The sequence below is a fragment of the Sinocyclocheilus rhinocerous genome, unplaced genomic scaffold (genome assembly GCF_001515625.1).
Source record: "Sinocyclocheilus rhinocerous isolate Xijiao unplaced genomic scaffold, SAMN03320098_v1.1 scaffold193, whole genome shotgun sequence".
Classification (NCBI taxonomy): Eukaryota; Metazoa; Chordata; class Actinopteri; order Cypriniformes; family Cyprinidae; genus Sinocyclocheilus; species Sinocyclocheilus rhinocerous.
In genome coordinates, this window is record NW_015627585.1 from 136,176 (window position 1) to 148,715 (window position 12,540).

General features: G+C 36.3%; 1 protein-coding gene across 8 annotated transcripts; it reads right to left on the bottom strand.

Moving 5' to 3' along the window:
• Positions 1-4,875: 4,875 nt before the first annotated feature.
• LOC107731414 (protein JTB-like) lies at positions 4,876-11,802 on the bottom strand. Of its 8 annotated transcripts, none has more exons than XM_016542521.1 (6): positions 11,781-11,802; positions 7,056-7,245; positions 6,890-6,930; positions 6,706-6,797; positions 6,189-6,268; positions 4,876-5,811 (listed from the first exon to the last, which is right to left on the bottom strand). In XM_016542521.1, the coding sequence occupies exons 2-6, from the start codon at positions 7,157-7,159 to the stop codon at positions 5,655-5,657; spliced, it is 474 nt and encodes a 157-aa protein (XP_016398007.1). In that variant the 5' UTR covers positions 7,160-7,245; positions 11,781-11,802; the 3' UTR covers positions 4,876-5,654. The 8 variants fall into 8 exon arrangements, with proteins under 8 accessions (XP_016398007.1, XP_016397978.1, XP_016398024.1 ...); XM_016542492.1 differs by lacking the exon at positions 11,781-11,802 and adding an exon at positions 7,822-8,148; XM_016542538.1 differs by lacking the exon at positions 11,781-11,802 and adding an exon at positions 7,800-8,148 and having other exon boundaries at positions 6,706-6,791.
• Positions 11,803-12,540: the final 738 nt, after the last annotated feature.

Genomic DNA, 12,540 nt, shown 5'->3' on the forward strand with positions numbered 1-12,540 from the left:
TCAAGCAAAATTTTGGAATTAAAGGGATAGGCCTAGTTCACTCAAAAAATAATAACTTGTGTCATCACCCTCTGTTTCAAACGTGTATGAGATTCTTTGTTCTGTTCAACAGAGAAAAAAAAAGATATTTTGAACAATGTTTGTATCCACAGTTGCTTGCAGCCACTTACTTCCATAGTATGGAAAAATACTTAGGATGTCAACCTGCAACTGTTTGGTTAGAGTTTTGTGATTATATTTGTTATAATGCAGTGACAATGCTATTTTTTTTTATGTTTTACAGTCCGATACCGATCGGAAAGCGCTCGAGCAGCGTACAGTTGCTATGGTTACTTAGCGAGCGTCTGTTTAACTTGTAAGATAACTTTTGTGGTTATACTGAAACGTAGCTATATGTAAAAATTATTGATACTTTAATTATATATGTATATTTTAACAAAGATATACATTTTGTCAGAAACGCTTTACAATAAGAAGAACTACATTAGCCTACATAATGCAAGCAGATCCCTGGTTGAAAAGCCCGGTTCTAGATCCAGACTCATTCTGCTTCTTAAATCCTCTTTTGAACGAGGCTTTTGAAACAAAGAGGATTAGGCTACTGCGAGATCTGTCCACGGGTTATAATGTGGCCATCAATCACCATTACATAAATTCAAGTAAATGTCGCAAAGGGAAGGGAAATCTACATATAATGGCCTTGATAAATCCTGGAAAATCTCATCATCCCGCTCTTCAGTCGATCAGCAGGGGTGATCAATCACCTCATGTGACGCAGAAGCAGGTACCTATTAAGTTCCACAAGTCTTTGCGTGAAAACTCGTGCCGGACCCCTCGCTACTAGAAGCACTCCTACGTGACTATAATACAAATATAATGTCAAATTTATCTATACTTCTCGTAGCGCTTCACTGTGCTGTATACATTTATTCTAAACTCAGTGGCGTGGATTCAAGACCGCCAGACTACGAGCCGTCCAGACCGTTCACTGACGACGCGACAGAAGCGGTGAGTTGAAATATTGCGCGAGTGCATTTTATTCTACAGATCGTTGGATAATCGGAAAACTTACTGTTTATTACAGACAAGAGCTGTGACAGAATATAAAGAAAACCTTCAAAGACAGCTCGTGCCCATTTTGAAGAGAAAGTTCAACCGTCTTCCAGGCGTATGCAGACGTCTGAAAAGGAGGAGGATAACAGTTCTGGTACTTCATTTTTGCTTATTATTAGTCTGTATACTGGTACAAACACGACTGTCGTGTATAATCTGCATGAAAGTCATAGCCTATAACTCAAGCAAAATGTTGGAATTAAAGGGATAGGCCTAGTTCACTCAAAAAATAATAACTTGTGTCATCACCCTCTGTTTCAAACGTGTATGAGATTCTTTGTTCTGTTCAACAGAGAAAAAAAAAGATATTTTGAACAATGTTTGTATCCACAGTTGCTTGCAGCCACTTACTTCCATAGTATGGAAAAATACTTAGGATGTCAACCTGCAACTGTTTGGTTAGCAACATTCTTTAAAATACCATCTTTTGTATTCAACAGAAGAAATTAATTCATACAGCTTTGGAACTTGAATACAAAACATTTTCATTTCTGGGTGAACTTTTCCTTTAAAAAGGTAGACTACAAAAAATAAATAAATAAATAAATAAATAAAAAATGGCTTGTAGTAGAGGTTGAACACTTTGACTGCAAATTCTTTACTTTAAGTGCTTAAACTTTTTTTTTTTTTAAATCTAATTATACAATTCCAAGTCCCTATAGGGTTTTGCAGGGTAGGAAACTGGGTTCAAGTCAATCTGTAAACTTGAGCAAAAACATGAGGTGTGCAGTTGATAAGTATTTCTTACCATTTGTCCTTTTCTTCCTCTCCACAGTGTAACACAGCAAAGATATGTTCTGCTATGACATATTCTCAGCATGGCCACATCTGCTCCTGCTCAAAAGGATCAAAGTGCACTCATTTCTTTTTATGGAGTTTGTGACCTCTCTTTTTTTACTTTCATCACACAATACATAATATTCCATCATAATAGAATCATGTGACAATAGAAAAACTAAGGCAGACAATTTCTTTTTCCAATTTATTCCTTAGTTCATTATCATAAGAGGACAGGAAATGTCACTTATCTTTCATAAAAATACACCTTTTACATTTCAGGTAGATCATTAAAATCAGCTATGGGACTAAGCTTGATCAAATTCACATGGCTTCCTTCTTAACCATTATTCTGTCAAACCAATCATAATGTAAATAAATGTGTGGGGAAAAGTTAGAAATGTACCTCTGTACCCAAAACCAGGAGAGTAAAGTCTTTCTGAAGATGATAGCACAAAGTATCACTATCACCTTCAATAAATGAGAAGCATATGCAATATTGAATTTTGCTGTGAAGTGCTTAAAAAATGTAATAAAATAAAAATGTAAAAAAAAATGTACAACACATCTTATCCTCTTCATTTCAAGTCAAGCAGCTTTAACATACACTACAATGCAGTCTTGCATATATCAGTACTCATATGAGTACAGAGCTGGTATTTTTGAGACTGACATTATGAACAAAGACGTTTGTTCAATATAAAATATTCCTTTTCACTCATGAGGGCAAAGACTGAAAGTAAATTCACACCATGAATGAAAAAAAATAAAAAAAATAAAACTTTAATAAAGGGCTCCTATAAGTCTCTAAAGAATGTGCCAAAAACACTAAAAAAGTATATAAGCCTACTGAAAATAAGGATTTAACAAACAGCAACTGCACATAAAAGATTAATTAAATTACCATTAAAGGGGTCATGAACTGAGAAATCAAATTTCCCTTGATCTTTTGACATAGAACAGGTCAATGGTACTATAAAAATCATCCTGTAAGTTTCAAAACTCGAAACTTTCTCGTTAGTTTAAAAACCAAAGGTTTTTAGCCAAAGTTATTGAAACCAAACCCAGAAAACGACTCATTTTGGAATGTGCCACTTTATGACGTAATAGTGTGTCTAAGCACCGCCTCCGCAGAAGATCAACGCCTGCTTCTACATCACTGCCTCTTTAGCCCCACCCACTGATACACGCTTGTATGAGGAGAGGAAATACTAGACAGATGCAAACACAGAATTACTCCAACAGTACCATACATATGACATTACAAGTTTACAAGACACTGTGTAATGTAAGTTGTGAAAAATATTATTTGAATTGCCTTCCTTGTGATCCTAACACCGTATCTAGATCGGACGTGAGCGTTGTTGCGTCATGTCGCGAATCAATTTCTCTTTCAGGTCAGAAGCGGCGCGAATGTTTGTATGTCAGAAATAGAGCGGGACATCAGTTTACTGTCAGGGGTTTGTTGCGTCAATCCGTGCCGTGCCGCATCCAGTGTAGACAGAATCGCAGATTATAATGGGTTCTGTTGTCTATAGTCGTGTTGCGCCTCTCGCGTCTGGTGTAAACATGGTAAAATTAGCAAAGAGCTCCAGATTGTGTCAGTGAAACACTGTTTGTTTGCTTTACTTTGCTACAGATTCATTTTTATTTATTTTTTTTATTAGCAAACAAGTCAGATTTCACTCATGAGGGCAAAGACTGAAAGTAAATTCACACCATGAAAAAAAAATAAATAAATAAAACTTTAATAAAGGGCTCCTATAAGTCTCTAAAGAATGTGCCAAAAACACTAAAAAAGTATATAAGCCTACTGAAAATAAGCATTTAACAAACAGCAACTGCACATAAAAGATTAATTAAATTACCATTAAAGGGGTCATGAACTGAGAAATCAAATTTCCCTTGATCTTTTGACATAGAACAGGTCAATGGTACTATAAAAATCATCCTGTAAGTTTCAAAACTCGAAACTTTCTCGTTAGTTTAAAAACCAAAGGTTTTTAGCCAAAGTTATTGAAACCAAACCCAGAAAACGACTCATTTTGGAATGTGCCACTTTATGACGTAATAGTGTGTCTAAGCACCGCCTCCGCAGAAGATCAACGCCTGCTTCTACATCACTGCCTCTTTAGCCCCACCCACTGATACACGCTTGTATGAGGAGAGGAAATACTAGACAGATGCAAACACAGAATTACTCCAACAGTACCATACATATGACATTACAAGTTTACAAGACACTGTGTAATGTAAGTTGTGAAAAATATTATTTGAATTGCCTTCCTTGTGATCCTAACACCGTATCTAGATCGGACGTGAGCGTTGTTGCGTCATGTCGCGAATCAATTTCTCTTTCAGGTCAGAAGCGGCGCGAATGTTTGTATGTCAGAAATAGAGCGGGACATCAGTTTACTGTCAGGGGTTTGTTGCGTCAATCCGTGCCGTGCCGCATCCAGTGTAGACAGAATCGCAGATTATAATGGGTTCTGTTGTCTATAGTCACGTTGCGCTGCTCGCGTCCGGTGTAAACAGGGTAAAATTAGCAAAGAGCTCCAGATCGCGTCAGTGAAACACTGGTTGTTTGCTTGACTTTGCTACGGATTTATTTTTTAAACAAGACAGTATGCTGCAGGCTTTTCAGAGAGACTGAAAGTAAACGATGATGCCTGACTATAGTGGATCCATCAGTAATGTCGTAACACAGAAGTGTGAGTAAACATGCTTTTACCACGTCTGTTCCGGACCGTTAGATATATACTGAGTATTTATACTTTTTAAACCCAAACGACCCATGTTGTTTTCAGAGTACGTCACAGCAGCGTCCATCTGTTATTTTAATAAGCAAAATTGTTAGCCAATCACAGCAGTGGGTGTTTACTTGCTCATCTTGAATGTGCCCCGCTTATAAATACAGACCTTTCTGCAGAGAGGCTCAAAAACAGGATAGAAAATAGCCTGTTACTTATAAATTATGTTTGGTTGTTTATGTAAAATCACTCTAACATTATAATTTAATCTCAGAGAACATTATATAAAAAAAATAAATAAAAAAAATGCAGTTCATGACCCCTTTAATGTTCCTGGATGAAACATATCAATTTTAATGGATGGACGAGTGTGTCAGTTTGGAGAAAGTCAGGAAAAAGACATCTGTGATTTCATGAATGGTAGCATGTTCTAAAATTAATGGAGCCAAAGGAACAAACCCCAAAACTTTGATATTCACTGAAACTCACCGTCTAACATAAACCCATCCTAATGAAACACAAAATTATGTCTTCTTTCAAGAAGAATTGTCTTCTTTCAAGACTTTCATACAGACATACAGTTCATTCTCAGCTTGACAAAATACTTGATGTGCTTTTGGATGATTGAAAACATGCAACACACACACCCATATTTTGTTCTACACACACCACCTTCACAGCATTTGAAAGAACAGGTATATGCAGAGCTGTACATCTTTTGTTACAAAATAGGGACTAGAATCCTGTCTTGCATAATTTTTGCTGATTTGAAGGGATGATCTTGAGATTCACATCTAGTTAGTTAAATCCTGCACAGAAGCAGCATCCACAAGTAATGTCAGTCTGGGGAGAAAGAGCACATTGTGCCCATTCAGAGCTTTGTCCTTGTGCGTCCAGTAAGATTAAACCAGTGATAAAGTCTGGAAGCCTCCATGGACTGTGGGGTTATGCCCTTTGCTGAGAGTTTATAACACCAGGCCACAGGCCAATTAACTTTTAGTACAGTCCGGTCTACTAAATAGATTCTATCTGTCGCCGAACCTTGTCTGAGGCTTGGCGGTCAAGTGAGCGTTGCCTAGCAACCACCATTATTGCAAAGAGAACAGTGAGAGCCAGCATCACGCCCTCAAATTTCCAAAAGAGATGTTCCTCCATTTTGGTAGAGCGACAGCTGAATGGAAAACAAAGAGAAAGAGTGAATTAAATTAGTGTATTTTTCTTAATTTTAACCAGCTGGATTAGTAATATTGTAAGACAGAAAAACATTTGCTATTTTGCCATCCAAACTGTGAACTTAACATGCATGGAAAGAAGTGGAATTTAAACATGTACTGTAAATGCAGCACTAAACAGACATTTAAGTTGTAGCTATTGGGGAAGCTACTGTGACTTTTATTAAATGTAATAAATGACCTGTTTAGAACATGGTGACAAAACAAAACGACTCAATACACTATCGCAAAAATTGCATAAATGTATATGGTTGGAGAAATGGCTACTGTCAGCCGAACAGAACATGACATATATTTTTGGTGGAGAACCACTCACCTCTTGTATTCATCTCTGTTAGACTTAGTGCAGTTGATTTTTTCTACAAATCCTGTTTGGCTGCAGGCTGGTATAGTTTTCTGTAAAAATTACAGCGGGTTTACAAGCCAAGCAGAGGAAACTTTTTAATGAATCCTCAAAAATGAAACGCTCTTCCGCTGGAACAATCACAATCTTTCGAGCACTATATTTATATACCGTGACTGTACCTATCCAATTCAGTATATTCTGCTTAGGAACCTAAGATCAGAACCGAAATCATTTGAATGATTTCTGAAGGATCATGTGGCACTGAAGACTGGAGTAATGGCTGCTGAAAATTCAGCTTTGCCATTACAGGAATAAATTGCATTTTAAAATAGAAAACAGCTATTTTAAATTGTTATATTTCACAATGCTACTGTTGTAAAAATAAATAAATGTGGCATCGGTTAGCAAGACTTTTTTTTTATTAAAAAGCTAAATAAATCTTACTAACCCCAAACTTTTGAACAGTTGTGTGCGTGTATACGCTCACCGATTGCAAACCTTCACATGCACTGCACTCTTTAGCCACCACAAACTCCTCCAGCTGCCAACATGGTGCTGTCACTGCCTTTGTCACTGCAAATACAAAAGAAAAACATAAGGACAATTACAACTATGAACTTGATATGCTTTAGAAGAACAATCTTTGATGAAATCCTGATTTTTTTAAGTACCTGCTGCCTTCTCATCACTAAGAAGTGCTGCTCCAAACACTCTAGAGAAAAAAAAAAGTTTAAACATGGAATGAATGAACATGATCAAAGCTTTGTTTCGCAGTACTCTGCATTAGAAGAGAATCACTTGTGGTAAATCTGTATAAAAATCTGTAATTGTTCTCACCTAAGGGACACTAAGCCCCAGAATAAAGCATGCAGGGCCAGTATCCGGGGTCTCAGACATGCCATAGGGATCCTACAGTCACCCTCCATCGCTCTGGTGCACATGCGTTTATAAAGTAACACAACTGACGTTCACTGCCGGTTCATAGCGCAAATTTTCTTTCTTGAGAGCAGTAAAACATCCAAAGTATCTACAAAGACACACGAGAAAAATAAAATGAAGACCCTGAACGTCATATAAACACTGAACGAACGAGAGCACACACACACACACACACACACACACACACACACACACACACACACAGTGATGGGTAATTTGAAGGTAACTTCTGATCTAGATTGACATAATCTCATTACCTGTCCTGGCTATTTACGTGATGAATCAAGACAGATACGATGTGTTAAAAAAACTAATATACAATGTTCTACTATAGTGGAAACTACGTTAGCAGGACAACTAAAAACCCGGGGGAAGAAACTAATGTAAAGCGACCAAACTACAATGAAGCCACACTGGAAATAATTGACAAAAACTATCAAACAACGTTAAAGCTACTTAAAATGTAATGTCTTTAAAATATATAACTATTAAATTAAATGCCGTTAAATCAAAGCAGTGTTTACATCTCACTGGGTTTTGAGAAACAGTCTTATAACTGAAAAACACCTACCGTTAAACCAACATAAATTTAGTGTTTGATTATGATATAAAAACGAAGAAAGAACAGCTTCCGCCGCATACCAAATGACTTGACTTCGCTCACCCCCGATACAAACATAAATACAGAAGAAGGACCGCTGATGAGCTCACGAGTTTCGTAAACAGAGAAAGCGTAAAGCTCCAACCGAACACGGTCCACATCAGCAGGGAACACGCAGTACTCCCCCGAGATCACACTATCGGAGCGCCCGTCTCCCCGGACAATCCCATGAGAGGATCTCTGAAACACTTAACGGCCAGCGATCGTCGATCACTACACATACACACGACTGTTAGTTCTGAATACACCGTATAAATCGTCTTTATTTACAGAAATCTCTAGATGAGGGCCTGCCTGCCATACTGAAACAGAGAGGATTACGTCACACGAGAATGTTTGTTTCAAATGAGATTTAAAGTGTATCGCCCTCTAGTGGAGCGGCTCTCCATTGTCATGACCGCATATCCTCGCAAAATGTGTTTGGATGGATGTGTGGATTTATTTACATTACATACAAAGTACTGAATCAAATGGAGTCTGCAAACAAATTATGTTTCAAAATTGGGATTTCCTAATAACCACTGAACCTGATTGTTGGGTGTATAAAGGCAGGTGTAGTATCTAAATACTTTTTTGTCTGATTCTTGAACATTGAACATATTGTTTTACAAACCACTTGGCTTGAGGTTTAGTTTTCTAATGCAATGACAGTCACTTTTTTAAGTGTGGCTGAAACACTAATTTTGTACTTCAGTGTTTTGATTGACACATCTAGACCCCCAACAGGATGTGTGTATTAAACATTAGATTTGATTGTTAATTAGATTTAGTTATGTTAAAAACATTAGATTTAGGCTAATTGTGTTGTTATAATTATTATATCTTATACCATACAATTTACCACACAGAGAATGTAATATCTTGGACTACATTTTGTGCTTGTACTAACTACAATTCAAAAGTTTGGGGAAGTAAGATTTTCTTTATTTTTTGTAAAGAAATTACTTTTATTCAGCAATGATGTATTACTTATACATTACAACAATACTATTTCTAATAAATACTGTCCTTTTGAAATTTCTATCTTTCTGAATCTACACTATTCTATAAATAGTGCATTTACAGTTTAATTATATCATGGCTATATACAGTTCAGCTGATAACTGCCACAGCGCTATTTCTAACAAGTCCAGTTTAACTCAATTGATCATTAGATGCCCTGGTTGACAGTACATGTTTAAAGATATTGATTTTACTCTCACAAACTCAAACTATCAAAATGTATACAAAAGAGCATTAAATTACTGTAAATTACTTTCAGAGATCTGTTACACCTGTTTTTCATAAACAAAATCTGGATTTATTCATTTTTTACAATCATGTCAGAGTTAAACATACATATACATCAAGTTACCTCTCACATTAGCAGTTACCAATCATGTCAATGAGGGAAAAAAGTATTACGTAATGCCTGAAAGTTTCAGAGTTCAGTTTAAAGGGACAGAGAAGTTAGAAAGCATGTGCTTAGGAAACAAGAACTACTGAAAACAAAGTGTTTGTTTTCAAATATAGTCCAGTAGAAACAAATGTGATGAAAGGAGAATCAGATTTTCAAAAAGTATATATTGGAATTTGTGAAGGTGCAAGAGAAAAGCAAATGTAGAAAATTCTGCTTGAATTGTGTACTCCAGTTCTGTCCATTAGAATGATGAATAAATGCCATGACAAGTGGCCTAAACAATCTCTTAGGTCCACCGTTGTACCGTAAACACCTGGTCAGTGCGCTCTAGCTATGTCAGTAAGGCAGAGGAGTGCTGTATTCCTTACAATCCCCTCCATGCTGTCCATTACCTGAACTGCATGTCATATAAAGCTGGAACCTGTCCCATAACTGCATGCATAGATATTAATGCTGAGACCATGCATCAATGCTCATCTCAATCACTCGGATTAATCTGTTCTCCCAGTTTACTCAGTTCTTCAAAAATAGTGGCGAGTCTGTACATGGCTGAGGTTAAGGTCACGTGTGAGACAGTGAGAATCTTTTTTGTTCTCAAATAATCAGACGAGAAAAATAATTTATGGTAAGTATTCCTTCATGCCGGATGGATCTCTGATCTATTGATTAAGGGATGATGAATGTAGCAAAACAAGGCATTCATTGTGAGGTCATATCCTAGTGAAAGATCATAGTCTTAAAGGGATAGTTCACCCAAAAATGACAATTCTGTCAACATTTACTCATGCTATTTCAAATGTGCATATGGCTTTAATAGATATTAGTCAAGGTAGCACCATATTTAATTTTTTTACAGGAATGAAAATGAGGCTGTGAGGATAGAAGTACAGTGTGTTCAACAGTCTTTCTGGGAAAAAAAAAACTTTCAGTAGACAAAAAACACCATAAAAAAGTTTTAAAGGTTGTGAGTTGTGAAAATTACATGATCTACGACCATTGTAAAGACTGCAAGTCTGTTCCTCACAGTCTCGTTTTCAACCGTGTTAAATTCAACATGGTGTCTAACCTGATTAATGGTCTATAGGGTCAAATTTGCTGTTTTGGACCCCATTGACATTGTATGGGCCACAGAGACATTTTCTAAAATATCTTTTGTGTTCCACAGATGAAAGAAAATGGACCATTTTCACAGACTGTGATGACACATTCCCACAGCTATTATTGTAAATCTAGCAATGTTTTTTTTAGTGTTGTACATTACAGGAAATGTAATGTACAACACTATACTTTGTTTTATTACCTTGGCATTAAATTACTAAAAACTGGTTAACTGCTGTGTGAGTGTTTCTAATACAATGGCTAAGGGAGTGACATCCTTCTCTCTTTCTGACCAACGTTTTTAATCTCTTAATATTTTTTGGCTGTGTTGGAAAGTCATAGAAACACTATCATGGATTTTTTTTCTCTTCTGCTATTAGGGGAAATGGGAACGCAAAAAACTATGAAGACTTCCGCTTTTGAGAACCCTACAATGTATAAAAAAAAGAAAAGAAAAGGAAAATGCATTGGTAATTGTCCAGTAATTTTACAGACATTTCCATTAACAATGCAATGAAGTGCAAAATTCAAAATATGGGTAAAACACCTGTATAAAATAAATATGGAAAATTCCTAATAAAGTACATTGTGTCATATTTTTTTTACGGATTTCTTGTAGTGTAGAAATGTGAAAAGGGTCCATCATACAGGTTTGCAATTACATAAATCACCATAATTGAGCATCTCATTTGGGGAGAAGATATAGACTACTTTTGACCCTCTTATTTGTTTGCAGTTGGACTGATGCACATGAAGGTAACTTCTAATCTAGATTGACATAATCTCATTACCTGTCCTGGCTATTTACGTGATGAATCAAGACAGATACTATGTGTTAAAAAAACTAATATACAATGTTCTACTATAGTGGAAACTACGTTAGCAGGACAACTAAAAACCCGGGGGAAGAAACTAATGTAAAGCGACCAAACTACAATGAAGCCACACTGGAAATAATTAACAAAAACTATCAAACAACGTTAAAGCTACTTAAAATGTAATGTCTTTAAAATATATAACTATTAAATTAAATGCCGTTAAATCAAAGCAGTGTTTACATCTCACTGGGTTTTGAGAAACAGTCTTATAACTGAAAAACACCTACCGTTAAACCAACATAAATTTAGTGTTTGATTATGATATAAAAACGAAGAAAGAACAGCTTCCGCCGCATACCAAATGACTTGACTTCGCTCACCCCCGATACAAACATAAATACAGAAGAAGGACCGCTGATGAGCTCACGAGTTTCGTAAACAGAGAAAGCGTAAAGCTCCAACCGAACACGGTCCACATCAGCAGGGAACACGCAGTACTCCCCCGAGATCACACTATCGGAGCGCCCGTCTCCCCGGACAATCCCATGAGAGGATCTCTGAAACACTTAACGGCCAGCGATCGTCGATCACTACACATACACACGACTGTTAGTTCTGAATACACCGTATAAATCGTCTTTATTTACAGAAATCTCTAGATGAGGGCCTGCCTGCCATACTGAAACAGAGAGGATTACGTCACACGAGAATGTTTGTTTCAAATGAGATTTAAAGTGTATCGCCCTCTAGTGGAGCGGCTCTCCATTGTCATGACCGCATATCCTCGCAAAATGTGTTTGGATGGATGTGTGGATTTATTTACATTACATACAAAGTACTGAATCAAATGGAGTCTGCAAACAAATTATGTTTCAAAATTGGGATTTCCTAATAACCACTGAACCTGATTGTTGGGTGTATAAAGGCAGGTGTAGTATCTAAATACTTTTTTGTCTGATTCTTGAACATTGAACATATTGTTTTACAAACCACTTGGCTTGAGGTTTAGTTTTCTAATGCAATGACAGTCACTTTTTTAAGTGTGGCTGAAACACTAATTTTGTACTTCAGTGTTTTGATTGACACATCTAGACCCCCAACAGGATGTGTGTATTAAACATTAGATTTGATTGTTAATTAGATTTAGTTATGTTAAAAACATTAGATTTAGGCTAATTGTGTTGTTATAATTATTATATCTTATACCATACAATTTACCACACAGAGAATGTAATATCTTGGACTACATTTTGTGCTTGTACTAACTACAATTCAAAAGTTTGGGGAAGTAAGATTTTCTTTATTTTTTGTAAAGAAATTACTTTTATTCAGCAATGATGTATTACTTATACATTACAACAATACTATTTCTAATAAATACTGTCCTTTTGAAATTTCTATCTTTCT

What these genes read in the sequence shown, in the direction of transcription:
- LOC107731414 (XM_016542521.1), bottom strand. Translation starts at nt 7,159, where the DNA reads ATGTGCACCAGAGCGATGGAGGGTGACTGTAGGATCCCTATGGCATGT. An exon ending in TGGGGCTTAGTGTCCCTTAG is followed by an intron (nt 6,931 to 7,055) that starts GTGAGAACAATT and finishes TTTTTTCTCTAG; the next exon opens with AGTGTTTGGAGCAGCACTTC. An exon ending in TAGTGATGAGAAGGCAGCAG is followed by an intron (nt 6,798 to 6,889) that starts GTACTTAAAAAA and finishes TTTCTTTTGTAT; the next exon opens with TTGCAGTGACAAAGGCAGTG.